The sequence below is a fragment of the Pseudomyrmex gracilis genome, unplaced genomic scaffold (genome assembly GCF_002006095.1).
Source record: "Pseudomyrmex gracilis isolate BER0280 unplaced genomic scaffold, ASM200609v1 scaffold_556, whole genome shotgun sequence".
Lineage (NCBI taxonomy): Eukaryota > Metazoa > Arthropoda > Insecta > Hymenoptera > Formicidae > Pseudomyrmex > Pseudomyrmex gracilis.
The window spans coordinates 27,248-54,435 of NW_018021140.1; the positions used below are offsets into that span (position 1 = coordinate 27,248).

The window sequence follows — 27,188 nt, forward strand, 5'->3', positions numbered from 1 at the left end:
TCCATTTTTTGTAGTTTTGTTTTTTTCTCTCGCTTTTGCGACGCGCATATTCATAAAATAGTACGTTGGTTCGCACTCACGCGATCCGGGCGATTGCGACTTCGACGAGGCAAAGATGGAAAGCAAGCTCTGGGAGGAGAAGTTTCCTTTTGTTTTTTCTTTTCTTTTTTTTTTTTCTTCTTTTTGTTTTGTAAAAAGCGCGCGGCGGAAAATCCGTCTTTGTTCAAATCGAAGAGAAAAACGATTTTATATTCTCGTGTTCGTTTTTCCACAATGACGATTATTATTATCGCGAATCCGGAACGGATCTCTTTTTCTCGTGTTTGCGAATGCTGCTTTCCGTTTTTCGCCTCGTTCCGTCCCGACACTTCGTGTTTTTTTTTCTTTTTCTTTTTTTCTTTTTCTTTATGAACATGGTGTCGGTTAAATACGTTGCGACAATATACGTGCAGTCCGCTCGGCTTGTATTTAAACACCTCTCTCGGCAGGTTCAGTCTTATGCTTTGTGGTTTTTGTCGTTTTATTATCGCGCGTTTAATATATATCGACACGTATATAACATCTTATATACTTGGTTTTGCGTTGTGCCCGCGTCGAGCGGCTGCACGATTGCCTTTTGTTTGTTTGTTTTGTTTTTTTTCTACGATATTTTTTAGCTTATTACACAGAGGACTCTCGCAGAGATGGAACTATTCATTATCACTTGATTTGTTTTCTACGATTTTTTCGCGGATATTCCATTTTTTTTTTTTTTTTCACACATTTTCGAACGCGTTAATATCGTTTCTCGCGTTCTTCGATATTAATTTTTTTTTTCTCTTTCGTTCTCTTGTTCTCGCGCAAATTGTTTGTCGCATGTGGTTTTATTTTCTCTCTTTCTCTCTCTCTCTCTCTCTCACACACACGCACTTACATCTTTCTCTCGCTATTTCTTTCTCGCTCGCTCGCTAATCACACTCTCACACGCACGGGCACACGCGTCCCCGAATAATAGGTTTTTGTTTCCTTTTTCTCCTTCTTCTTTACGCGGAATTTCCGTTCGTTGGAAAGAAAAACGAGAAGAAACGTAAAAAATTACTTCGTAAAAGAGGCTTCTTCGTTCCGTCTGTGCGCGGTATCTCGACGATCGGCGGAACGGGATGTTCTAGATATATATATATATATATATATACGATTACGTCCGCGTTTTCTTTCTCGTCGTATACGGTAAATATAAATAACTAACACGAATCTCTGTGTGTGTCTCTCCTACTTTCGTTCGTTCGTTCGTTCTTTCTCTCTCTCTCTCTTTCTCTGTCTTCTTCCTAAAATCTCTCTAAATTCGTTAGATTTTCCCCCCTTTTGTTTGTTCTTCTGACGTAAAAGCGCGATGAACACGCGCGGGAATACGAAATAAAGGGGCACTCGCACGAATGTGCAATATTTTACCTTTAAGTTTGTGTGTAATCTGTGTCTTGTATGTGTTTATTGTGTACGTATGCGCATGTGTGTACGTGTGTGTGTGTGTGTGTGTTGTTGTGTGTGTGTGTCTTCTGCATGTACACGAGGACGCAACCGTTACAAGATGGTTTTTTTTTTTTTTTGTTTTTATACTTGGTTATTTCTCTATGGTGGATGTCGCGTTCGCAGATTTCACGGTGAATTCACCCTTAAGCGCGACTCAGGTACATATTAAGGCCCGTTCATCTTGTATAACAGGTAGTTGTTCGTCGAAAGGAAACGTTCTTTTTTCCCCTCCCTCCCCCCTCCCCCGCGTATTTCATCCCTCTTCGCCTGAGACTTTCTCCTCGTTTTTTTACCCTAGTTCTCTTCTACGTTTTTTTTTTCATTTTTGTTTTTTTTTTTTTTGTTTTGTTTTTCACATAAATGTTCTTCGCGTTTGTTTTTCCGCACACGTGACTCCGCGGTTTTGTTTTTCGCATTCAATCCGAAAGATGTTCTTCTCGAACGCAATGAGATGTATATTTACAGAAACCACATATAAAAAGGAAAACGATATCATACGTGACTCTATACGTAGTTTACAATACACGACGAGTGTGTTATGTGTGTGTGTGTGTGTGTGTGTATGTGTGTGTGTGTAATCATTATAATTATACAAGGGCTCGAAAAAAAGTAAATAACCTCTCAGAATAGTAAACTGTGTGTAATAACATTATTACGGCGTAATTACGGTTTAGTATTTTGGTATTTTATCTTTGTTCTACGGATCGCGCTATCTTTTCTCTCTCTCTCTCTCTCACTCCTCTAAACTCTTTTTCTCCCATTCTTTCTCTCGTTTGTAAACATGCTCTCTTTCTCTCGTTTGTAAACACACTCTCTCACTTTCTCTCTCTCTCTCTCTCGTTCTTTCTTTCTCTCACAAAAATCGTCACCGTTAAATCGCACGACAGAAATAGATGCGCGCTGCGTCCGGATGTTAACGTGTTTTTTTTTTTTTTTGTTTTCAAAGTTTCGACAGATAATATATATATAATACAGTTATACATACATATACATACATATACGGTTAAGTGGCTAAATAACTCCGATTTTACAAATACATTTATCATTCGTGTGTTCGTCATTAGCGGTCGCTAAGAGCACGGTGAGTATAGAGACGGTTATATATATGTATATATATATTATATTCATTCGTGTTCACACACAATCGCTACCATTCGTTATCGGTCGTTATCACACCCGTCGAAAGACTATATACGGACAAGTTGTTTGCACGCCGCGAGCGATTTTGCATCTCGTTTTTCTTTCGCCCGCAAAAAAAAGCCGCACGTACGTACTTCACGTACTTCTTTCCGGATGCGTGATGGGGGGTTTTTTTTTTCTTAACATTTTGTACAAAAGCGTCCGATTGGTCTTGGTATTAAAAATAACCTCGGATCGCTGTATATTAATCGACCTCGTGCTCTTTCTTTCTCTTTCTTTCTTTTTGTTTTTTGTTTATCCTCCTTCTTTATTTTTCTGTCGAGCGCAACACGTATTTCGCTCTTTATAATATAATACATACTCACGCGCCGCTCGTTCGACGAACTTCTTCGCGAAGAAATCTCACTAGATATTTAACTCTCGCACGTCATTTTTTACTCTTGGCGCTCGCTATTTATCTATAAAACTTCCCAGAGAATTGGAAAAATATGTTGTCAAACGCGTTTCTACTTACATACATTTGGAATTTTGTTATTCTTTCCAGTGGAAGATCACGGAGATCGGAATCTCTTTCTTTCTTTCTTTCTTTCTCTCTCTCTCTCTCTTGTCTTCTTTTCTACGTGTGTCTTTCTCTTTCTCCGCTAGACGAGACGTATACTCTCCTTTGATTCAAATTCTACTTATAAGCTTTGCATTAAATTGATCTCTTTTAAAGACCTGACGACGCTGACTTCTCCTGCGTTACAAACTTGATCTCAGCCACGTCTCAGTTTCTTCATTTCTCGCCCAGCATGATACTTTGCAATAATATAAAATGAACTCTGATATTTTTCAATCTGTCTCTTTCTCTCTCTTTCTGGCAATACATCACGCGCGTGTGTTTTTCTCTCGCGTGATCGCGCCCAACATCACTTTGCCAACGCGACAGTTTTTTTCATTCAAGAGAAAACAATTACAATGCACATATATATATAAATATATATATATATATATATATTATATAAATTACTGAGATCGTCTCCCGGTTAAAAAGAGATCGTCTCGCTTGTCTTGCAAACGTGTGTGCGTTTGCAATTCTTGTTGATATACATATACCATCAGAGAAAGTCGAAGTAGATCTACTAGTTGACTACAGTTTTTTTTTTTTTTTTTTTTATCACATTCAAAACACGAACCGACAGAAATTTATCGTAAACGAGGAGAGAATTATATGTGCGCGTTTATATATTCCTCTGTGTTTCTCAATAACGTACTCAGCAAGATTCTTTCTTTCAACTCAGGCAGAAAAACAAAAAAAACGACAACGTCGTTTTCTGCGCAACAGCATCTCCGACGGCTGGCGACGCGTGTGGTTCTCTCACGCCGTTTGAACGTTTCATCTCCTCTTTAAAAAACGAATCTTATACAGAAGAATAAAGATGAGATGAAAGATTGTTTTGGTAACATTACTTCTGAGTGTCGTCCGGCGTTGGCCTGGGAGATTGACTTGTTGTTTTGGATCAATCGTACTGAGTAGAGATTTTCCATTTGTTATCGCTTAAATTACTTCTGATCATTGAGAACCAGCGACATTATCACTTTCCTGCTGCTGCCCTTCAGGGGATTCAGTATCACCAGTGGCAGATCCGAGTCGTTCAGCGGCATCCAATGTAGACCCATTATGCTTCCGATTTCCTAAATATTTGATTCGACGTTAAATTTCTCTTTGTTTCCCACTCTCTCTCTCTCTCTCTCTTCCTCTCTGTCGCGTCTAAAAAAAATTTATACAAAATATATTTATTAAAGTTACACTCACGTGTGCGATATTCTCGGCCTTGTGCCACAGATGGTCGGATGTGATATCGCTTTTCGCGAATGCCAGCAACTTGAGCGTGCTCCCCCTGAGACGCGCGATGGCCAGTAGATTTTCCTGGTAGTATTTGTAACCCAGAAACACCATTTTTGTGAGCTTGCTGCATTTCCACGCCACTAGCACGAGGGGATCTGGACTGTGGGATGAGAATTGTACGCATTCATATACATACGAATTATTATAGGAATCATTGACGAGAGCGCGTGAAAGCGAGAAAAAAAAGAAATGTGCTCACCTGTTCGGATCGTTTGGATCCAACGTGGCTGGCATGTGTTGCGTGCGATCGATCGAGTCTATCCACGTTAACGATCTCAGCGTGTGCGAGTACCACATCGATAATCGGAACAGCGCTCTGATATTGACGTTACGGCAGAATAGAACCTTGAGATGCGTCAGCGGCATCGCCGGGCAAAATATATCGGAGTGCAGTGCCTTAACGCCGGTGTAAGAGTGTATAAGATTGAGCCTCAATTCGCACTGCGGGCTGCAAAGAAAACGTAAAATATCTGTCGAACGCAATTCTTGAACCTAAAACGAATTATCAAAATTCTCGCAACTCACTTCTTTTGGACGAAAGTCTGCCAGGCCCTGTTCGTCGTTCCCGGATAGGTCTTATTCCAACCGTGTATGTGAATCACGAGTCTCTGCATGCACCCGTTATCTAGCGCCTTCAACAAAGTATCGCTCACGAACTCGTAATCCAAGGTTAAAACAGATAATCTGATAAACGAGTTAAAACAAGAGCTATCGATGTTGTAAACTTTGTAATAATCGGGATTGTTTTTGATAGACGCCAGACTGAGGTGCGTCAAGTGTTTGGCGTGGTGAAGACGCAGGTGCTCCAGGATCACGTAAATATTTTCTACCGGCTCTTCCGTGCATCCCAGACTCAGTGCTTCCAGGCAGTTCGACGTCTTGATGATATTTATTACAGACTTCACTAGTGATGCGGGGCGATAGTAATTACTAAAAGACAAAATAATCATTTTTCTTATTACGTGACAAAGATAAAAAAACTACTTCAGATATATATATATATATATATATGTGTGTGTATAAAACACAACATCAATCGATAGTGATCCGATACCTGTCAAAGGCGTAAGTCTTATCATCGAATTCCAAAAATAATTTCTTCAGTTGTCTGTTTTGACTTAGTTTATTCAAGAGTCTATACATTTCACCCACATAATTAATATTACTAGGTGCTTTCCAACGGATCGTGGCCTCCTGCACACTGAGAGCGAAACGTTCCGCCAAATATCTACAACAAAAGATTATTTGATTTTTTTAAATTTGCGCAACACCACACACTTTCTCTTCCCGAAGAGAAGAAGAGAGAGAGAGATAAGTGTGAAAAACCGAGAGAACGAGAAGTTTACTAACCGGATCCACAAAATGCTGTCCTTGTCCCTGAACGCGAAAACAATTTTTTTCCAAAAGCTCGGATGAAACAGAGTGTACCTCCAATTTCTGCACACCTGTGTCGTAGATCAAGAAAAAAAAAAATAAATCGTCAGACGAGAAACTTACTAATGAGCGCGCACATTTTACATATCAATTGAAAATGCACAGATAAACTCATACAACAAACTTAGAAATCGATACTATCAAGTGTGTGTGTGTGTGTGCGCGTGTGCGTGTGCGTGTGCGTGTGTGTGTTTACATACAAAATGATATTTACATGTCGCCATACGTTATAGCACAGCAAGCACAAAATCCAACTTCAACCAAAGTGTTTTTCATTTACGCACACCGATTTACATACATCGGTGTTTTTATCTCTTGTTTCGGCGAGATGATTGACATTCATGTTTACCAAAATTGTGACATCACTCTCTCTTCGCTTCGCGATGTTGCAAAATCGAAAAAAAAAAAAAAAAACGTACGGTTTTGAATTATATACGTACACACACTTGGAAAACCGCGCCGCGCGCCGCGGAAAAGAAGATCTTTAAAAACGTGTTTTTATGGGGCGCTGTTATATTTATCGCTATAAATAAATGCGTTGGCATTTCGCACAACAACGGATATGCGACGATATATCCATCATTTCGATGCTTGCTTAACTCAAAAGCGAGGGAGAGAAAAACACACGGTGTTGGTGTCCCAAGACACGCGAGATGACGTTTGCAAAAGCGACGTGCAAACGTTTCCAGTTTGCGCGATGCTGCGCAAGTGTTCAAAAAAAGAAAAGATGAATTTTTACATCTTGCAATTTGTTTTTGTTGTATATTTTTTCATCGGTAAAATATCCCATTCGAATGCGCGAATCCCGCGATTAACGCGGCATTATCAGCTATACACAAGCAATGTCAGGTCAGTTTACAGCGCCAACAATCTAGACGAGGCCGAGCGAGAAGGAAAAAGAAAACAAGAAGCAAATCGACTCTCTCTGTCTATCACTCTCGCTCGCTCACACAGCACAGCACAGCACACACACACACACACACACACACACACACACACACACACACACGCACGCACTCTCTTTCTCTCTCCCTTTCTCTCCATACCTGGGATGCTGTTATTCTGCTCTCGTGCGGCAAATACGAGAATATCTCCTGCAGGATAACGCTGGGCAGATTGTTCCAAGACGGGCCGTGTTCTTCCTGCGCCATTTCCGTCGTCATGCGATTCCCGGACACGCAGGACGAACAGCTGTTCGTAGAGTTCACCAGGCCCATCTGCTGGCCCTCGCACTTTCTCGACGTCGCCGTGTCCCCATTATTTCCCACCGCCGTCCGTTTCCTTGTCGTCGTCGTCGTCGTCGTCGTCGTTGTTGTTATCGTCGTCGTCGTCGTCGTCGTCGTCGTCGTCGTCGTCGTCGCCGTCACGGCGGTGTCGCTGGCAATCGTCGCACGGAACCTTTCCAATCGCAGCACGTCGAGCGTACCGTCGGAAGCGCGCATCATGTTCGACCAGCCGACGTTCGGCCGCGACTCGTCCGCTACGTCGTTCGACCCGACGTTCGCTATAGTAACCGCAGCCGCGCCGTTCACAGCCGAGACGGGCATGTATATATGTATATATATGTGTATGTATATATACTTAACGTGTGTATATGTGTATATATATATATATGTATATATCTCGCGTACGCGCGCACACACACACACACACACACACACACGAGCCGATACGATTCCGCGAACTATCCACACGCGACGCAAACTCACTCTCGTTCGCGCGTTCGCGCTGCTCCAACAACTGTCGTCGACGTTTCTCTCCGCCTCTCTCGCGTATGCATGAAGTGTGTACATACGCGCGTACGTACACACACACACACGTACGTACGTACGTGACAGCAGCAGGGCCGACTTCGCCCGATAACCGTCGTTGCGTATATATACAAAGCAACTTATGTATCTTCGTCAATTAACTCGAGAGAGCCGAACCCCGATCCGTTGCGATCGTCCCGATCACATCTCGTCGGAGAAATCGGTTCGAAAAAAAAAAAAATTAAACGACGCGAACGTCCCGCGCGAAATGTCACACATCTCTGCTTTCTGAGATGGTTTTTTTTTTTTTTTGTTTTTGTTTTGTACGCGATACACACGGCGACGAGATTAGATCGAGCGATCGAAATGGGAGATTTCTTTTGGATTGTTTTTTAATTTATTGACGGCGTCGCGTTCAACCGGAGAGACGACGAAGATATGAATAATCTCTCGTTCTCGTAAGTCTGTTCGCCGGGGGTCGCCGGGAATTTAAATCCCGCACTGACTGTCTGTGTGTGCGACAGCACGCTTTATGTCAAATTCTCGCGCGTTGCCATTGGTCGCGCGTTTACTACGCGCATGTCGCACGCAATTCGACGCGCGCCGTTTCAAAACGCGCGTTTCAAAAAACGATCTTTGTCAAACATTCGCGAAATATTTTTAGAATTTTCGTCGGAACGGAAAAAAAGAAAAACCACCGCGTTTCAATGCGTCTTCTGTGGGGGGAGGGGGGGAAGCAATCTGTGAGACGCATCTCCGCATCTCGCGGTGCAATTGCAAATTTGTTTTGATTCGAATACACGTGATTTATATCGACGAACAAAAATCGATATACCGATTATTTTGCGATTATCGACGATTATCGTTAGCGCGATTGATTGTGATATATCAATTACGCTTTGATTTCAGAAAAGAAAAAACCCGGAGCTATGCGACAAGCGACATTTTTTTTTTTTTCTATCCGCGATCTATAAACTGTTGCAATTCTCGTTTTCGCGGATATCTGACGTTGCGCGCAAAGGTCCCCGCTGTGACTCTGCCGCTGTGATGTCATCGTTGGTGGTCATCGAGACGTGCGGCGTGATATGCGCGCGGGACGAACCGTCTGAAGGCCGGCGTTGCCGCGCGAAGCATCTGGCGAGTGTGTTGCGTTCTTGTGCGATACGAGGAGGAAATTGTAAACGTGAGAACTGTGAGAAAGAGAGAGCGCGCGAGCGGACGATAAACAACATGGAGAACGCGCCGGCGGAACGTCGGGACGTCGTGTCGTGAAGAAGGGACGGGAAGTGCGCGCGGGGACACGAGTCATCGTCGTCGTCGTCGTCGTCGTTGTCGTTGTCGTTTCGTTTCGTGTCAGCAGCCGTCGTCGTCGCTTAAATGACACGGCACGATGACGCGGTCCAAGATACAGAAGATGAAGTTTTTCATATTCCTGCTGATCTTCCTGCTTGCGCAGACGGCGGTCTGCGACGGGAGCTTCCGCGAGAAGAGGGACGGGCTGAAGAATGCTTCTGACGATGACAACGAGAAAGTGAGTTCCGTCGGCAGGAACAAGGTTCCGGCCGACAAAGACCCCGACAATTCGGTCGCGCATAAAGCAACCGGTCAGCAGAACGCGGCCGGATCAGCGGCCGAGACGGCGAAGAAGCCGACGGCGGTCAAGGACAAGTCGCAACACAATATAACCTCAAAACCCGACGTCGTGAATCATACTGCGCCTCACATCGCGGACAAGTCCAACGAGGTTTGTGTTTATTCCGATTCATTGCAATCCGCACACGCAATTTCCCCAGGCGCTGAAACATTTTGCCAATTGACATTCGTCATTGTTTTTTTTTTTCACCATCTACGAAATCCTCTTGATTTTGAGGAAAAAAAAAATTTCGCTTTTATCTTGCGGTTTCTTCTTTCCGCGTTGTACATTGGTAAGTTCCCTCACGCATACACAGAAGTCAATTATGAGGTCAATAAAAGAAAAAAAAAGACGTATTACCGGCTTATTGCGCACTATACAATTCTTGCTGTTATTAACGTTTGAGAAAAAACTGCGAATAGCGGATAATTTATGTTTATGACATACTGTAAGAGACAGACGATTATATAGTTTTATTTGTTGCGAGAAGGAAATAGGTTTTTTTTTTGTGTGTTTGTTGTACAACACGTCTCATTTTTAAACGTTTTGTTTCTACATCATTTAATATCATCAAGTCTCTTCAGATTGACTTAATTGCTTTTTAAATGCTGTCGATTTTTATTTTATTTTTATTTTTTTTCAAGTGATTTACATATTAACGTAATTGATGTGTAAATTTGTGATTTTTTTGTTTCTCATTGGATATTGATGATTTGTCAAAAAAAAAAAATTCGTTTGCAGCAATCCAGCGATGGCTTCACAAACGTCAATACTGGCGCCCTTGCACGTGGGTTTTTGGTCTTCTTGGGACTAAGCGTCCTTGTCATAGCCTACATGGTGTTCCGTAGCTTTAGGTAAGTTCGCTAGGAGACACAACACGCAAAGATAACACACGCGCTACGTATAGCTGAGGAGTTAATGACTTTTTTTTTTTTTTTGTATCTTACCTTTGCAGATTAAGTAAAACACGTGCCCAATTGGTTCGAAAGTACGGTGTCCTTACGCACAGACAGGATGTCGAGATGCGGCCGCTGCCACTCGAGGAGGAGGACGACGAAGACACGACCGTCTTTGACGCGAGTAGCGTTGTGGCCACCCACGGTCAACATCAGCACGCGTAATTTGTATCTTGCGAAAGGAAGAGAGAATTACACCACTGTGCTGTCATGTTGTCTGTGTGATGTTCGCTCTCTCGGCATTACATGTTTTTAAAATGACATTCAACTAACTACTTCATCGTGAAGATGGTCGAAAAACTCGTGAAAAGACCACCAAGGCATTTTTTCGCGTCCACTCGGACAAAAGAGCTATTTGCTTTGTGCGGTGAAACTATTAACATCCGCGAATACGCATCTGTGATGCACTTATCACTCACATAACGTGCTTGTTAGCAATAGATATACTTTTTCCGGAAGAGATAGGTAAGAGAAGAGAACAAAATGTTTCTACCAATATTCTCCATCCTACAATATTTAACGTTACTATGTGATATAGCTTACAAAAAAAAAAAAAGTTTAGAGGTGTATCATGTCTGTGAAGTAAAGTGAAAAGTTAACGGGTGACTGTATCTTTACTCTTATACAGATTTATATTTTAATTAAATCTCTCCGTTGTTGTATAATTAAAATAATACAAATACAGATCGCCTCTATTTTTATTTAACGCTAAAATCGTTCAATAAAAAAAAAGTTGTGTACAAAACTTCGTTTTAAATACGTGTTAATATAAATTTTCTCGAGAGCAATCTGTCATCGGGGAGAAAGAGATGAATGTATAAAGATGAGATGACTTGATCAGTCAAAACTTAGTACATGCGTGTGTTTTTAAAATACGATAACATTTATTGGTCAATAGTTAATGGCAATCCAACAAAACTGTGTGATCTATGTTTCTATATGTACATATATATTTTATATGTATATATATATATATATGTGTGTGTGTGTATGTGTAGCTTAAAAATTTAAAGAAGAGAAATGGTTTGAACGATTTTTAGAAAAAAATTCACAAACAAAAACAGAAATACAGACTTAGAGACTGTTAAACAGGAAGAAACAAAATAAAGCCAATCAACAAAGATATAAATAAGAAAGTGGAAGAATTATTACAACTACATTAGAAAAAAGATAAGAAAAAATCGACAAAAGGAAAGAAATAAGTTGGGGATCACAAAAAGGATGAAAAAAAAGAAACCTAATTAAGACAAAGCAAGACTGAAATAGATACTAAATAACACATGAATGTATAACACCTACAATGGTAAGAACAGGACTAAAAAGGAAGTTGCAAAGACAAAAGAGATAGGAAAATTAAGGAAGGAGTAAGAAAATAAAAAGAGAAAAACAAGTAAGAGTGTAAATTAGGGTTAAAAATAATTAAACCACAGCTATTTGGCTCAAGACCACTAAGCAGATTTAAACTTTTATATACATATGTATAATTTTTTATACATTGTTTAAAAATTAATCATAACTAATTAAATCGTCATATATATCGTCATATAAATCCATTTTCGACAGCATGAACTATTACATCAGCCACTCTCTGTCTTCCACTTGATGTTTTGATATTGTGTAATACCCACACGTCAGCAATATTTACCGCTTCTTCGCCTTTAATAAGATCTAGATCGAACGACTCGGACGGATCCAGCAGACAGAACGGAAGAGCCTCGAGCGAGAATGCCATTCCGAAGACAAAATGATCCTTCACCTACAATAAACGTTAATTGATGTACAGTATTTTTTTTGGAAACTCTTATTAAGAAACAGACAACGTTAAGCAAACAAAAGAAAATACTTCTTTCTTAAACAAATCCCATGAATAAACTTTTTCCGGATCCGATCCAAGGGATTTGATGGCGCTGCTCAATTCAGTGTAATAAACCTTCAATACATCATCGAAATACTGATCACGAAATGGTTTCAAGGTGCAGGAGTAAATCAAGAAGGACAGGTCACACACAGGACTTGAACAACGCGCGAGCTGAAAGTCGAGCATCAACGCTTCCTTTTGACCCTGTCCGACGTCTCGGACCAAAAAGTTCGGAGCCCAACAATCACCTGCCGATATCACAGACGTGGGAGCTTCTTTATTCAGACACATTTTAGACACTATATCGAATATTGCACGAGGTTCGTAGGTATTGAATCGTTTGTCAGCTTCGCTGTTAGGATATTCGGTCGCTATCGCGTTTCTAGCAATACTGACTAGATTTGTCTATAAAAACAGAAAAAATAATAATTAATTTGCGTCAGAGTGTACACAACTTGCTATTAATTTGATTGACAGAACGCTTGATGTCACTCACGTAGAATTTCTCGTACCAACTCCAGTGACTGGGGGAATAATAAGTTTCTTTCAAACAATTTATAATCTGTTCGTACTCCTCTTTCTTCTGATCTCTATACGCAAATGAGATCGAATGGAATTTCGCCAGTGTTTTCAGAATCGTAGAACACTCCGCAAAGTTTATACAGTTCTGGCGAGATGGAGGTCCGTATCCCAACGGAGAGACATCTTCCAAGACGATGAAATCGTTCTCGCCATCCATGTAAGAAATCAGGTGACGTGGTATGCGCAGCAAATCGCTTTGTCCTCTCTCTGCCAAGAACTTTTTAAGTTTGGGAACCACCTGAAAAAAAAAACTTGTGTGTTCGAGATGTTTTGTTTCATTTCTAGACAAATATACACTTTATTCTTTTGGTTTACGACTATAAAAAAAGAAATGTGTTCTTGCCTGCGTGTAAAACACGATTTCATTACGGAAGAATTCCGCGCTTCTGAAGGTGTTTCTTCTGCCAACGTTCTTTGGAATGGACTTGACGACAAAATCCACCTTCACATTCTTCTTCGGATCACCGTCCACGATACCGTATATTGTGCCTTTGTTAACGGTCGACAAGTAACTGTCACCTTTGGTGAATCCACCGCGAAAACTCCAGCCTGTGAGCTGGACCTCTCCATTGTTCTCCTTACATAAGATATCCCTCAATATTTCCTCTGTAAACTTGTCACTTACTTCACTCAATTCGACATGATTTTTATCTTGACTCATGATTCCTCCTGCAAATTGGTCACAATTTTGATGACAAGATTTAATGATAATAATCTTTTAAATACGTGTGTGTACATATGAATATTCTTTGTATAAATTATATGGTGTCCATAAAAGTAATACCCCTTACAGAAACTTATTACTGCTGTGACCAAGATAGTAATTATTTTGAATATTAAAAGCACTGTCAATGCTTTTATCATTCGAGTGATTTTTTTATACTTAAAGTACCCACAGAAAACAAAACCTCCATTAGACATCTATTAGATATAACATGGAGCTGTTGATGTTTAATGAATAACTACTGGAGTTTTTTTTGTTCTATGTGACAGTAGATATTATTTTGGCCACATCACTAATAAATTTCTTCTGTAAAGAACGTATATTGACACAAAAACTTTGCAAAAATTATATTTTCAACAGAAATCACAAGTACCTCTTAATAAACAAAATACACAGGTGTTCTACAAGCAATTTGTCCACGCTAGGAGAATGATGAAATTGCTTCACTTTATATACAGTTCTGCAGGACAGATAAAGTTTTCAGAAATTTTACACGTGACGGGATAAGAGCACTCTATAATTCATGATAAATATCTTATCGCATTGAAATATTTGCTTAGGTTTTTAAAGCTTTCGTATGTTGTGCTTATTTTTCGTGCAGAAAAAAACTGCGGATTTAGCAAAAAAAACTGCAAGTATCACTTTTTTTTGTAACGAGAATATAAATATGTATTTTTCTTTCAAGGAGAAATGTTATCTCTTACATGAAATGTGTTATCTCTTACATTATAGATTTCTTTCATTTAGAAAACTGCAATCGCACACTCAATCTTGACGTTTAGATCTGCCACGTAGCACTAGAACGCAAATGGTATTTTCCATCACGATAAGGACTAGGGTGGATCTGTGGGAGCATCTCTCCCAGATTGGAGCTATTTAACTACATTAATGTGGAGGAAGGAGAGAGGGAGGAATAAAGTGACACGCCGTGGCACAGAAGGATACGTGAAATGTGTGTGTATAAGTACGTTACTATTACAGACTTTTGTGTTCAAAACAACGGAGGGGTTTGTCCCTCGATAGAATAAATGATTCTCTCTCACACCTTCCTATTTCCCTTTTGTTTTCCTCATTAATGACAAATCTTCAAGATTATACACATATCGCAACAAATTCATTTTAATATTTTGTGTTTGTGAATTTGCCACTTTGTTTTGAATATTTAAAATGCAAGTGTGTTTCTCGAGTGGATTTAAACGTCGCGCGATCTTATCACGCAGCGGCCAATCGCGGGCCGCTGCGTGGCTCTGGACGCTGCTGAAACGTCACTTGTATTTACAAGGCGAATGTATCGAGCGCCTTTCCCCTCCGAGTGTTGGTCTATAATCAAGGCCGGTATTTATAGTTGGACGGTTTTGCGGTCCGAGTGCATAAAGTGCGAATCTAGGAATCTCGAGTTCGAATATCTGCCCAATATCTTGACATTTTTTCTTGGGCTAGATATTTCTAATCGAGTTTCTATTCGATTGAAAGGCAAATTGTATCGTCTCCAAAAATTAGTTCAAGCAAGAAAAAGAGAAAACCTGGAACTTTTCTCCCAAAAACATTTAACAATAAGAGTTGCGTAATCCGATAGAATCCCATTCTCGACCAATGAAATCGAATGACACGTCGCTTAGATAGGAAAAAGCAGCATTGCACAAAAACAAATATTTCCCTATTTCTTATTTTCACTTTTTTATCTTGTTATTCTTGTCTTCGTTCTACCTAGCAGATACTTAAGGAAGACGTGGATTTGTGTAGCCAAGTGTCTAGAATGAACTCCTAATAAGTGCACGTAGCTGTGACAAAAGGTTTCACAAAAAGTGATCTGTTCTGATACTGCTGGAAACGAAACAAGTGTCCAGTTTGAGAAGAGAAAAGGATGATAAAGTATATAATACACACGTAAAGAATAATGAAAATGTAAATTGACGTTACCAATAATTCACATAAATCTTTTGGTACAAAAGTTACTACGCCGATTTAAAAGAGATCTGTATAAACATATATAATTCTTCATAAAGCTGTTTACAAATTATGATTGATCATAGATTAACATACATCGTTACATGTATCCATTTTCGACACCATGAACTATTATATCTGCTAGTCTCTGTCTTCCACTTGATGTTTTGATATTGTGTAATACCCACACGTCAGCGATATTTACCGCTTCTTCGCCTTTAATAAGATCTAGATCGAACGACTCGGACGGATCCAATAGACAAAAGGAAACGGTCCCGAGCGAGAATCCCAATCCGAAAACAAAATGATCTTTCACCTACAATCAATGTCAATTGATATACAGTACTTTTCTTTACTCAAAATTCTAAAACGCAGATAATGTTAAACAAAAAGTAAAAATTACCTCTTTCATAAATAAGTCCCAAGGATACATTTTCTCCGGATCCGATCCAAGGGATTTAATGGCACTGCTTAATTCAGTGTGATAGATTTTCAATACATCGTCGTAATACTGATCACGAAATGGTTTGGAGGTGCACGAGTAAATCAAGAAGGACAGGTCCAACATAGGACTTGAACAACGCGAGAGCTGAAAGTCGAGCATCAACGCTTCCTTTTTGCCCTGTCCGATGTCTCGGATCAAAAAGTTTGGAGCCCAACAATCGCCTGCCGATATCACAGACGTGGGAGCTTCTTTTTTCTGACACAATTTACACATTATATCAAAAATCGCACGAGGTTCGTAAGTATTGAATCGTTTGTCAGCTTCGCTGTTAAGATATTCAGTTGCTAGTGCATTTCTAGCTATGTTGACTAGATTTGTCTGTAGAAAACAAAATTGTACTTAACTTACATTAAAGTGTACAGAAGAATTTTACTTTAATTTGATTGAAAAAAACATAGTGTCACTCACATACAACTTTTCATGCCAGCTCCAGTTACTAGGAAAATAATAGATTTCTTCCATACAATCTGCAATCTGTTGAAACTCTTCTTTCTTCTGATCTTTATACGCAAATGAGATTGAATGAAAGTTTGCCAATGTTTTCAGAATCATAGTGCACTCTGCAAAGTTTATACAGTTCTGGCGAGATACTGGTCCATATCCCAAGGGAGAGACATCTTCCAAGACAATGAAATCGTTCTCGCCATCCATGTAAGAAACCAGGTGACGTGGTATGCGCAGCAAATCGCTTTGTCCTCTTTCAGCCAAAAACTTCTCAAATTTGGGAACTACCTAAACAAACCTTGTATGTGTTCAAGATCGAGATGTAGGTTGTCATTGTATTGTTTCTAGACAAATATACATTTTATTGGATTCATTACATCTTTAACAAAAATGTGTAATCTTACACATCTTCTTGTAAATATGTATAGTCATCTTTAAAAAACAATGTGTAGTCTTACTTGCGTATAAAACGCAATTTCGTGGCGGAAGAATTCCGCACTTTTGAAAGTTTTTCTTCTGCCGACGTTCTTTGGGATGGATTTGACAACAAAGTTCACTTGCACAGTTTGCTTCGGATCACCGTCCACGACACCGTATATTGTGCCTTTGTTAACAGTCGACAAGTAATTGTCACCTTTGGTAAACCCATCGCCAAAACTCCAATCTGTAAGCTGCACTTGTTTCCCATTGTTTGCTTTACAGAGGATGTCCATTAGTGTTTTTTCTGTGAACTTGTCACTTACTTCATTTAGTTTGATACGATTTTTATTTTGACTCATGATTCCACCTGCAGATTGTTCGCAATGTTGATAAGAAGATTTTTATAATAATTATCTCTTAATAATAATAGTTTCTTACATACTGGTATGTGTATGTGCATCTATATGAATTTTTTGTACACAGTATATATTACGTAAAATTCTTTTTTGCAAAATCTTAATAAAATTGTGTAAGTAAAGTATAATGATAAAAATACTTTGTTGGAATTGTATTTTCAGATAATCTCAATTACCTCTTGTTAAACAAAACACACATGTGTTCCAGGAACAAGTTCTTTACGTTGAGATGATAATGGAACACTCCTTCACTTTATATACTGTTCTACAGCAGAAAGGATAGTTTTCAAAAATCGTATTAGACGTCACTTGTCTTGAGATAAAAGCGCTATAATTCATGATAAATGTTATCCTACCTTCGAAATATTTCAAAGCCTTTATGTAGTAATCAAAGACTTTTAAAACCCAGGCAAATATTAGCTTTTATCTTGAGACAAGTGACGTCTGATAATTTTTTGAAACCTTTTCCTGTTGCGAAATAATATATAAAGTGAAACAGTTTTATCAATTTTCACGTAAAAAACTGCAGTTTTGGCAGAAACAACTGTACGTATCGCTATTGTGTGATAGGAAAAATATATATTTCTCTTTTAAGTCGACATGTATGTTACGTATGCGTTAAATTTTTTTCATTTAAAAAACCGTGTAATCATACACTCGATATATTTTAATTCTTAGATCTGCCACGTAGCATTAGAGCGCAAATGATATTTACCATCACGATAAGAATTAGAATAAATCTGTGGAAGAGAATCTCTTTTTGGTGTTAATAATTACATTATCGTGAAGGAGGTAGAAGAGATAAAGGAATATAAAGTGGTACTCCGTGACAGAAGGTGAAACAGGTTTTACCTACGTATCTATGTATGAATTAATATCATACAATCTTGTGCTTTGTTCAAAATATCGGATTGTTCTTCGAAAGAATACTGTTTAGATTTATCTCGAGTGACATTTTCTGTTTCTTTTTTGGTTCTCTCATAAATTGCTAATAAAAATTCTTTAAGTATACATATTGTAACACGTTCATTTTGGTATTTTGCGTTCGCGAGAAGCGGTAAGTTGGATAAAACAGAGATAGAACAATTAAAGATGGAAAATAGAAAATTTAAAAGATTGAGAATGTAAATTAACATTAAAAATAATTACCAAATATTCTTTAGCACAAGACCACTAGGTCGATTTAGAAGAGAGTTATATGTACATATATATAATATATATAATTCTCTATATATAAACTGTTTAAACATTGTGATCATAATTTAACATATATCGTCACATATATCCATTTTCGACAGCATGGACTATTATATCTGCTAATCTCTGTCTTCCACTTGACGTTTTGATATTGTCTACTGCCCACACGTCAGCAATATTTATCGCTTCTTCGCCTTTAATAAGATCTAGATCGAACGACTCGGACGGATCCATTAGACAGAACGGAACAGCCTCAAGCGAGAATGCCAATCCAAAGATAAAATGATCCTTCACCTACAATCAATGTCAATTGTTATGTAATATATCTCTTTACTCAAAATATTATTAAAAAACACAAGGTTAAACAAAAAATAAAGATTACTTCTTTCTTAAATAAATCCCACGGATAAACTTTCTCTGGATCCGATCCAAGAGATTTAATGGCACTGCTTAATTCAGTGTGATAGATTTTCAATACATCGTCGTAATACTGATCACGAAATGGTTTGGAGGTGCACGAGTAAATCAAGAAGGACATGTCACACACAGGACTTGAACAACGTGCGAGCTGAAAGTCGAGTATCAACGCTTCTTTTTGACCCTGTCCAACATCTCGGACCAAAAAGTTCGGAGCCCAACAATCGCCTGCTGACATCACAGATGTGGGAGCTTCTTTTTTCTGACACAAGTTAGATACTATGTCATAAATTGCACGAGGTTCGTAGGTATTAAATCGTTTGTCAGCTTTGCTGTTAGGATATTCAATCGCTAGCGCGTTTCTAGCAATATTGACGTGATTTGTCTAAAGAGAAAAATAATATATTACTTTACATCGAAATGTACACAATATGAATGTCATTTCAATTGTCATTTGATTGAGAGAATGTAATGTTACTTACATAAAACTTCTCATGCCAGTCCCAGTTACTAGCACAATAATAGGTTTCTTCCACACAATTTGCAATCTGTTCGAACTCTTCCTTCTTCTGATCTCTATACGCAAAAGAAATCGAATGAAATTTTGCCAATGTTTTCAGAATCGTAGTGCACTCTGCAAAGTTTATACAGTTCTGGCGAGACGCTGGTCCGTATCCCAAAGGAGAGACATCTTCCAAAACGATAAAATCGTTCTCGCCATCCAAGTAAGAGACCAGGTGACGTGGTATGCGTAGCATATCGCTTTGTCCTCTTTCAGCCAAAAACTTCTCAAATTTTGGAACTACCTAAACAAACCATGTATGTGTTCAAGATCGAGATGTCTTGTTTCATTGTACATGTTTCTTAACATATATACATTTTATTGTTTTGATTAGATGTTTAGAAAAATATGTGTATTCTTACTTGCGTATAAAACGCTATTTCATTGCGGAAGAAATCCGCATTTCTGAAAGTCTTTCTTCTGCCGACGTTTTTCGGGATGGACTTGACAACAATATTCACTTGCACATTTTGCTTCGGATCATCGTCCACGACACCGTATATTGTGCCTCTGTTAATAGTTGACATGTAACCATCACCTTTGGTAAATCCATCTCCAAAACTCCAATTCATAAGCTGCACTTTTTTTCCATTGTTTGCTTTACAGAGGATTTCTGTCAGTACTTCCTTTGTGAACTTGTCACTTATTTCACTCAATTCGATATGATTTGTTTTATCTTGACTCATGATTTCACCTGCAAAGTATACACAATATCTCGATGAAAAGATTTAATAAGTATAATAATAAGTTTCTCTTAAATCTTGTTATGTGTATCTGTATGAATTGTTTGTAGAGATTATATTGTATGTAAAATATTATTTTATAAACTCACTGATAAAGTTCTGTAATTAAAATATAAATGAAAAAAATATTTTGCTGAAATTGTATCTTCAACAGAAATCTCAATTACCTTTTAATAAACAAGACACACACGTTTTCTACAAACAATTTATCCACAGGAAGATGATAATGGAACACTGCGTTACTTTACTGTTCTACAGCATATAAAAGTTTAAAAAAATTTTTTTTTAAACGTTACTTGTCTCAAGATAAGAACACTTTATAATTCATGATAAATATCTTATCGCTTTGAATTATTTGCCAAGATTTTTATAACCTTTCTGTATTATGCACAAATTATTTTCATACAGAAAAAATTGCAGATTTATCAGAAAAAACTGTAAATACGACTTTTGTGTGGCCGAAAATATATACATACATGTAATGAAAAAATATTATATTTCGTTTTCAAGAAGACATATTATCTTATAAGTTATAGATTTCTTTCATTTAAAAAACCGTGCAATCATACACTCGAGAGCGCAAATGGTTATCTTCTATCACGATAATGACTATATAGAGTGGATCTGCAGGAAAATCTCTTTTACAGATTGGAGTTATTTAACTACATTAATGTGTAAGAAAAAGAGTGGGAATAATAAAGTGACGCACAGACCATAAAATGTGTATTTATATGTATGTCAATATTACAGACTTTAGTGTTCAAAACACCGACTTTGTTCCTTGGAAGAGTAATGTTTAGGTTCCTCTCAAGTGACATTTTCTCTTCTGTCCCCCTCTCATTAATTATTAATAATAAATCTTCAAGTACATACATTGTAACACGTTCATCTTAATATTTTGTGTTCCCGAATTTGCTACTCTGTTTTAAGTATTTAAAGACTAATTGTGTTGCAATTGCTTTGAAACATCGCGCGATCTTATCATCCAATTACAGGCCGCTACGTGTTTCTGAACCCTGCTGAAACGTCACTTTTGTTAACAACTCAAATGCTTTTATATAGTCACAGGTTCAGCAGATCTCAGCGCTTAGCAAGCGCTTTGTCCTTATTGTCTGTGATTGGTTCTTTTACGTAAATTCAGTGGAAATATGAAAGTATATGCTAAAATGACTAGCACCACTCGCAAAGCGTTTGCTAAGCCCTGAATTCTGCTAAACCGCAGCCGTTGATCTATTCTGATATTGTTGAAAAGAAAAAAGTATCTAATTTATGAAGAGAAAAAGAAAGGATGATAGAGTATATAATACATAAAGAATATAAATAAAGGACATAAATAGGATAAAGATAATAATATCTTAGATGAAAGAAAAAAAAGAAAGTAGTAAGTTAGGTAAAAAAATGGTAGAAAAATTAAACGAAAAAAGAAAGTTAAAACAGCAAAATAAGAATGTAAATTACCGTTAAGGATAACTGATCTAAATTCTTGATCCCAAGACCACTACGCCGATTTAAAAGAACTTTATATACACATATACATATATACAATTCTTTCTAAACTGTTTAAACATTTTATGTGTGAGTGTGTGTGATCGTGAATTAACATAAATTGTCACATATATCCATTTTCGACAGCATGGACTATTATATCTGCCACTCTCTGTCTCCCACTTGATGTCTCGATATTGTCTAGTACCCATACGTCACCAGTAATTAAAGCTTCTTCGCCTTTCATAAGATCTGGATCAAACGTTTCGGACGAATCCAGTACACAAAACGAAACAACCTCGAGCGAGAATGCTAACCCTAAGATAAAATGATCCTTCACCTACAATCAATGTCAATTGATATAAAATACTTCATTTTATTCGAAATCTTACTAAAACACGGATAACGTTAAACAAAAAGTAAAGATTACTTCTTTCTTAAATAAGTCCCAAGGATAAATTTTCTCCGGATCCGATCCAAGGGATTTAATGGCACTGCTTAATTCAGTGTGATAGATCTTCAATATATCGTCGAAATACTGATCACGAAATGATTTGAAGGTGCAGCAATAAACTAAGAGGGACAAGTCACACACAGGACTTGAACAACGCGCGAGCTGAAAATCGAGCATCACCGCTTCCTTTTGATCATGTCCGACGTCTCGGATCAAGAAGTTTGGAGCCCAACAATCGCCTGACGTTATCACAGACGTGGGAGCATGTTTTTTCTGACACAATTTACAACATATGTCAAAAATCGTGCGAGGTTCGTAGGTATTGAATCGTTTGTCAGCATTGCCATTAGGATATTCTGTTGCTAGTGCGTTTCTAGCTATGTTGATTAGATTTGTCTGTAGTAAAAAATTAATATTTTATTTACGTGAAAATATCGTGTACACAACACGATTTTTATTTCAATTTGATTGACATAATGTCACTCACATAAAATTTTTCATGCCAGCTCCAGTTACTAGGAAAATAATAGACTTCTTCCACACAATCTGCAATCTGTTCAAACTCTTCCTTCTTCTGATCTCTATACGCAAATGAGACCGAATGAAAGTTCGCTAATGTTTTCAAAATTGTAGTGCAATCCGCAAAGTTTATACAATTCTGGCGAGACGCTTGTTTGTATCCCAAGGGAGAAACGTCTTCCAAAACGATGAAATCGTTCTCGCCATCGCTATAAGAAACTAGGTGACGTGGTATTCGCAGCAAATCACTTTGTCCTCTTTCAGCCAAAAACTCCTCAAATTTAGGAACCACCTAAACAAATCTAATATGTGTTAAAGATCAAAATGTCTGGTTTCATTGTACATATTTCTAAAAAGTATACATTTTATTTTTCTAATTTACATCTATACAACAAAAGATTTTTATTCTTGCCTGTGTATAAAACGCAATTTCATTACGAAATAAATCTGCAGTTCTAAAAGTCTTTCTTCTGGCAACGTTCTTCGGGATGGATTTGACAACAAATTGTACTTGCACATTTTGCTTCGGATCATCGTCCACGACACCGTATACTGTGCCTTTGTAAACAGTTGACATGTAACTGTCACCTTTGGTAAACCCGTCGCCAAAACTCCAATCTGTAAGCTGCACTTTTTTCCCATTGTTTGCTTTACAGAGGATGTCCATCAGTGTTTCTTCTGTGAACTTGTCACTTACTTCACTCAGTTTAACACAATTTTTATCTTGACTCATGATTCTACCTGCAGATTTTATGCAATCTTGATGAAAAGTGCTAATAATAATAATACTTTTCTAAATATTAATAGTTCCTTAAATACTGTTATATACATATGTATATCTATATGAATTCTTTGTATAAATAATATATTACTTAAAATATTCTTCCATAATATCACTAATAAAGTTCTGTAGGATATATCGTTAAAAATATTTTGTTGAAATTGTGTATCTTCCACAGAAACCTCAAGTACCTCTTAATAAAAACAAAATACACACGTGTTCTACAAGCAATTTGTCCACGTTAAAAGAATGACGAAATTGCTTTACTCTATATACTGTTCTGCGAGACAGATAAAGTTTTCAGAAATCTTAGACGTCACAAGATAAGAGCACTCTATAATTCATGATAAATATCTTATCGCAATATTTACCTGTATGTGTGTGTTCAAAGCCTTTTTATTTTATACACAATTTTCATGCAGAAAGAACTGCAGATTTAGCAAGAAAAACTTCAAATATTGCTTTTGTGTGATCACAAAATATATAATATACTTATTTCTTTTTCACTGACACATGTCATCTTACGTATGCGTCAGATATTTCTTACATTTTAAAAACTTTGCAATCTTACACTCGGTTTTAACGCTACATCTACTTAGCATTAGACCGCAAATGGTGCTTTTAACCACGATGAGGATAAATCTATGAGAAATTGTTTCTAAGAAACTATTTATTAATAAATTAACGTGAAGGAAAAAGTAGAGAGGGAGGTACAAAATGACACGCAATGATAAGAAGGCCACATGAACTGCATATTTATGTAAGTATGTTACTGATACAACTTTCCAGATTGTAGCGTGTTTCAAAACACTAGATTGTCATTGAAGAGTAATGTTTGTGTTCCACTTGAATGATACTTGCTGGTTCCCTTTTGTTTTCCTCACTAATAATATCACTATAAATCTTTAAGTACACATCGCAACACATTCATCTTGATATTTTGTGTTCGTGAATTTGACACTTTGTGGTGAATCTTTAAAGTGCAAGTGTGTTCGATTCGAGATAAACGTCGCGCAATCTTATTACGCAACAGCCAATCACAGGCATCTGTGTGATTCTGAACGCCGCTGACCGTCACTTGTGTTTACAAGTGCGAAAGTCCTGGATTTGTGCAGCCAAGTGTCTAGAATGAATTCCTTCTAAAGTGTACATATGTGTGACGAAAGGGTTCATGAAAAGTGATCTGTTCTTGTACAGTGCGGAGCACCATATCGAGCGCCGTGAGGGGAGAAGCAGTTCTTCTCCAGTCGCCTCCTACTACCACGCGCCAGCGGCCCGAGATTTAATCCATATATCGGCACGGTTACCGATGATACATACCGACGCGGTTACCAATAATACCGACAGGCATATGTTACCATAAAATTATCGCGAACGTTGAAAAGAGTAATAGCGATTTCGGCTAGTCTGCACCGGTGTGCCACCTTTGTAGAGTTGGTGCAATTGTGTGCAACACCGCATCGGTGTGTGTACTGATTACACTAACTGGCTCCGACTAATTTGTGAGAGCCACTTTGTGTACACCCAACATGCATCTATGCGGTGTACTGAGCTCAGGCGAATACGCGGAACCAGCAAAGAACTGCTGCCATTCGACCAGCCGAACACACAATTTGCACCGACACCCGAAATGTGCAGTCGGTGCAAACCAGCCGAAATCGCTATAACTCTGCATTGAAAGTGACTTCAATAATTTATATCAAATATTTATTTATTTAATTATTAGCTTTTACGTGATATAAGAAACTTACTTACGGTAAGTGTAAAAAAGTAAAATATATTTAAGAGAGTAAAAAACCGTTCGGCTTCCCGTTTTGATACATTGTAAATATGATCTTCTTGAGTACGTTTCTAAAAGTTTTATCCATGGCTCCTTGTTTATAAAAAAATTATAAACAAAAAAAGTTTGTTGACTAAACTATCGTTTTTCGACACCGTGTACATTTTTTGTGTATTGTAAACATGTAGGCAGAGGGGGCTGCGCTCCCCGCAGGTGGAGAAGCTTCGCTCCTCCACCCTGCTCCCCTTTCGGGCAAAAATAGAAAACGACTTCTGATTAAGTGTTGCTAAAAATCACGTATGTTATCATGAAGCGACATGTAATCGAAAGTCGTTTCCTATTTTTTCCCGAAGGGGGAGCAGGAAGGAGGGGCGAAGTCCTTCCACCTGCGGGAAGCGCAGCTTCCCTCTGCCTACACACAACGAAGAAATGAAAACAAATCGTCAATCAATCTAGTATCAAAAATCAATTCTAGTATCAAAATTATATATTCGGGACGAATACGAACGAAGACATGAAAACAAAACAGAAAGTTTCGGGATATGTTGCATATACACACATTGTTGGCAACATGAACATTACTCATTTCCTTCTGAAATGTACACGGTGTCGAAAAACGATAGTTTATTGATGAACCGTTTTTTGTTTATAACTTTTTTAGAAACAATGAGCGACGGATAAAACTTTTAGAAACGTACTCAGAAAGGTCATATTTACAATGTATCAAAACGAAAAGCCGATCGGAAGAACCTCTCCTATTGTAAACATTTACCATGGTTCTGACAAGAATTGTTTAATGTGACTATGTAAAATACTTTTTTGTGGCTCTGAAAAGAGCCGTTAGTGTAGTTCTGATAAACGCGAGAGATATTTTTTTGGTAAGAATCTTATTTTTCTTGTGGTTGTCGTAAAATATCCACTTCTCATCTCCAGTCACAATCCGATGCAAAAAACCTTTTCTTTGTTGCCTTTGAATCTGCAACTCGCAAGTGAAAAATCGCCTTTCAACGTCTCTCGGTTTCAGTTCATAAGGCACTTAATTTCCTTGTTTTTGAATCATTCCCATGGCTCTCAATCGTACAGAAAGGGCTTGTTGAGTTAGGCCTGGTTTATGCGAGCAATAATTGGTAACTTATACCGGAACCGGTAGAATTTAACTATAGAATTTCAATGCTTCTGTTTATACAAAATTGCCGAATGCGTATAAACAAAAGTATTGAAATCCTATAGTTAAATTCGCGGTGTTATACGTGACAATACTATTGAGCACCAAATTCTTTTAAAATTAAATACCAACTTTCAAAAATAAAATTTTTATTACTATTACATCGCGAATATTTATGATACTATTAAGCAGCAAATACTTTTACAGGTAAATAAAGAATGTCGAAAATAAAATTTTCAAAATTTATTTTTAATCCTGTAATTTCTAACAAACTTTTCCAAGGTAAAAGTTTGTGAAACAACAATGTTAAAGTAACCGGTAGAACTTTTCAAACATTTTTTAGTAAAATAACAAATACAACATAATTTTAATAATGCTATTGTTATTGACATAAGAAGTTTAATATTGTGAATAATATATAATGTATGTAAACTTAATAATTTTGATAACGTTTCTTTTTTTCAGTTCCTTTGATTTTTGTCTCAATATTCTAAAATATTAATATTTCGCAATATCTAAAGAAAATATAAAAAACACTAAGTACCGTGTGGCAAGTGAACTATGAGACTATTTAGATTGTCACTGTTTGTAGTTGCGTATATCTCGTGTATACAATGTTACATACGTAATATAGTATATTCTGTTATATAATACAATTTATACACGATGCTTGCGTACGGCTTACTTCTATATACTATACTTCTATATACTTCTATATGTATCTTCTAATATATATACCCAGCAAACAATTTGGTTGCGAGATGTCGCAGTTTTGTCGCCAACCGCCGGCGAAATTAGTAGACCAAATCCATATCCATCTGTGTCCTCATTAGGATATGGTTTGGCGACCATATCTGTCAAACATGTGAGATGTCAAAATG

General features: G+C 37.7%; 6 protein-coding genes across 16 annotated transcripts; 1 reads left to right on the forward strand and 5 right to left on the reverse strand.

Moving 5' to 3' along the window:
- Window positions 1-2,814: 2,814 nt before the first annotated feature.
- LOC109861059 (F-box only protein 33-like) lies at window positions 2,815-7,521 on the reverse strand (the record flags this gene model as incomplete). The annotated part of the gene is made up of 7 exons (XM_020440544.1): window positions 2,815-4,320; window positions 4,442-4,634; window positions 4,734-4,982; window positions 5,060-5,464; window positions 5,589-5,762; window positions 5,885-5,979; window positions 7,015-7,521. Coding segments are annotated over 7 exons (1,755 nt in total), but the record flags the coding sequence as incomplete, so codon positions are not given.
- Window positions 7,522-8,790: 1,269 nt separating this feature from the next.
- LOC109861069 (membrane protein FAM174B-like) lies at window positions 8,791-10,994 on the forward strand. Its single transcript, XM_020440574.1, has 3 exons — window positions 8,791-9,463; window positions 10,094-10,206; window positions 10,308-10,994. The coding sequence occupies exons 1-3, from the start codon at window positions 9,110-9,112 to the stop codon at window positions 10,471-10,473; spliced, it is 633 nt and encodes a 210-aa protein (XP_020296163.1). The 5' UTR covers window positions 8,791-9,109; the 3' UTR covers window positions 10,474-10,994.
- A 747-nt stretch (window positions 10,995-11,741) lies between these two features.
- LOC109861068 lies at window positions 11,742-14,720 on the reverse strand. Of its 2 annotated transcripts, XM_020440572.1 has the most exons (6): window positions 14,198-14,719; window positions 13,846-13,932; window positions 13,092-13,417; window positions 12,663-12,986; window positions 12,152-12,571; window positions 11,742-12,064 (listed from the first exon to the last, which is right to left on the reverse strand). In XM_020440572.1, the coding sequence occupies exons 3-6, from the start codon at window positions 13,407-13,409 to the stop codon at window positions 11,849-11,851; spliced, it is 1,278 nt and encodes a 425-aa protein (XP_020296161.1). In that variant the 5' UTR covers window positions 13,410-13,417; window positions 13,846-13,932; window positions 14,198-14,719; the 3' UTR covers window positions 11,742-11,848. The 2 variants fall into 2 exon arrangements, with proteins under 2 accessions (XP_020296161.1, XP_020296162.1); XM_020440573.1 differs by lacking the exon at window positions 13,846-13,932 and having other exon boundaries at window positions 14,198-14,720.
- A 419-nt stretch (window positions 14,721-15,139) lies between these two features.
- LOC109861067 lies at window positions 15,140-18,419 on the reverse strand. Of its 3 annotated transcripts, none has more exons than XM_020440569.1 (5): window positions 18,354-18,419; window positions 16,827-17,155; window positions 16,333-16,656; window positions 15,823-16,242; window positions 15,140-15,735 (listed from the first exon to the last, which is right to left on the reverse strand). In XM_020440569.1, the coding sequence occupies exons 2-5, from the start codon at window positions 17,145-17,147 to the stop codon at window positions 15,520-15,522; spliced, it is 1,281 nt and encodes a 426-aa protein (XP_020296158.1). In that variant the 5' UTR covers window positions 17,148-17,155; window positions 18,354-18,419; the 3' UTR covers window positions 15,140-15,519. The 3 variants fall into 3 exon arrangements, with proteins under 3 accessions (XP_020296158.1, XP_020296157.1, XP_020296160.1); XM_020440568.1 differs by lacking the exon at window positions 18,354-18,419 and adding an exon at window positions 17,381-17,469; XM_020440571.1 differs by lacking the exon at window positions 18,354-18,419 and having other exon boundaries at window positions 17,003-17,149.
- On the reverse strand, window positions 18,406-21,668 carry LOC109861064. 6 transcript variants are annotated; one of them, XM_020440558.1, is made up of 6 exons: window positions 21,582-21,668; window positions 20,997-21,139; window positions 19,743-20,074; window positions 19,301-19,624; window positions 18,784-19,203; window positions 18,406-18,695 (listed from the first exon to the last, which is right to left on the reverse strand). In XM_020440558.1, the coding sequence occupies exons 2-6, from the start codon at window positions 21,010-21,012 to the stop codon at window positions 18,480-18,482; spliced, it is 1,308 nt and encodes a 435-aa protein (XP_020296147.1). In that variant the 5' UTR covers window positions 21,013-21,139; window positions 21,582-21,668; the 3' UTR covers window positions 18,406-18,479. The 6 variants fall into 6 exon arrangements, with proteins under 6 accessions (XP_020296147.1, XP_020296149.1, XP_020296151.1 ...); XM_020440560.1 differs by lacking the exons at window positions 20,997-21,139; window positions 21,582-21,668 and adding exons at window positions 20,291-20,375; window positions 20,600-20,855; XM_020440562.1 differs by lacking the exons at window positions 20,997-21,139; window positions 21,582-21,668 and adding an exon at window positions 20,876-20,988.
- A 52-nt stretch (window positions 21,669-21,720) lies between these two features.
- Window positions 21,721-24,477, reverse strand: LOC109861065. Of its 3 annotated transcripts, none has more exons than XM_020440567.1 (6): window positions 23,734-24,477; window positions 23,554-23,642; window positions 22,994-23,322; window positions 22,550-22,873; window positions 22,039-22,458; window positions 21,721-21,948 (listed from the first exon to the last, which is right to left on the reverse strand). In XM_020440567.1, the coding sequence occupies exons 3-6, from the start codon at window positions 23,312-23,314 to the stop codon at window positions 21,733-21,735; spliced, it is 1,281 nt and encodes a 426-aa protein (XP_020296156.1). In that variant the 5' UTR covers window positions 23,315-23,322; window positions 23,554-23,642; window positions 23,734-24,477; the 3' UTR covers window positions 21,721-21,732. The 3 variants fall into 3 exon arrangements, with proteins under 3 accessions (XP_020296156.1, XP_020296153.1, XP_020296155.1); XM_020440564.1 differs by having other exon boundaries at window positions 23,454-23,642; XM_020440566.1 differs by lacking the exon at window positions 23,554-23,642 and having other exon boundaries at window positions 23,734-24,476.
- Window positions 24,478-27,188: the final 2,711 nt, after the last annotated feature.

Excerpts from the sequence above, each read along its gene's own strand:
- LOC109861069 (XM_020440574.1), top strand. The coding sequence starts at position 9,110 with ATGACGCGGTCCAAGATACAGAAGATGAAGTTTTTCATATTCCTGCTG. Across the intron at positions 9,464-10,093 it reads TCGCGGACAAGTCCAACGAG|CAATCCAGCGATGGCTTCAC; the intron begins GTTTGTGTTTAT and ends ATTCGTTTGCAG. Across the intron at positions 10,207-10,307 it reads ATGGTGTTCCGTAGCTTTAG|ATTAAGTAAAACACGTGCCC; the intron begins GTAAGTTCGCTA and ends TTACCTTTGCAG.
- LOC109861068 (XM_020440573.1), bottom strand. The coding sequence starts at position 13,409 with ATGAGTCAAGATAAAAATCATGTCGAATTGAGTGAAGTAAGTGACAAG. Across the intron at positions 12,987-13,091 it reads AAATCGTGTTTTACACGCAG|GTGGTTCCCAAACTTAAAAA; the intron begins GCAAGAACACAT and ends TTTTTTTTTCAG. Across the intron at positions 12,065-12,151 it reads GGGATTTGTTTAAGAAAGAA|GTGAAGGATCATTTTGTCTT; the intron begins GTATTTTCTTTT and ends CGTTTATTGTAG.
- LOC109861067 (XM_020440569.1), bottom strand. The coding sequence starts at position 17,147 with ATGAGTCAAAATAAAAATCGTATCAAACTAAATGAAGTAAGTGACAAG. Across the intron at positions 16,243-16,332 it reads GCTGGCATGAAAAGTTGTAT|ACAAATCTAGTCAACATAGC; the intron begins GTGAGTGACACT and ends TGTTTTCTACAG. Across the intron at positions 15,736-15,822 it reads GGGACTTATTTATGAAAGAG|GTGAAAGATCATTTTGTTTT; the intron begins GTAATTTTTACT and ends CATTGATTGTAG.
- LOC109861064 (XM_020440558.1), bottom strand. Across the intron at positions 19,625-19,742 it reads AAATAGCGTTTTATACGCAA|GTAGTTCCAAAATTTGAGAA; the intron begins GTAAGAATACAC and ends TGGTTTGTTTAG. Across the intron at positions 18,696-18,783 it reads GGGATTTATTTAAGAAAGAA|GTGAAGGATCATTTTATCTT; the intron begins GTAATCTTTATT and ends CATTGATTGTAG.
- LOC109861065 (XM_020440567.1), bottom strand. The coding sequence starts at position 23,314 with ATGAGTCAAGATAAAAATTGTGTTAAACTGAGTGAAGTAAGTGACAAG. Across the intron at positions 22,459-22,549 it reads GCTGGCATGAAAAATTTTAT|ACAAATCTAATCAACATAGC; the intron begins GTGAGTGACATT and ends TTTTTACTACAG. Across the intron at positions 21,949-22,038 it reads GGGACTTATTTAAGAAAGAA|GTGAAGGATCATTTTATCTT; the intron begins GTAATCTTTACT and ends CATTGATTGTAG.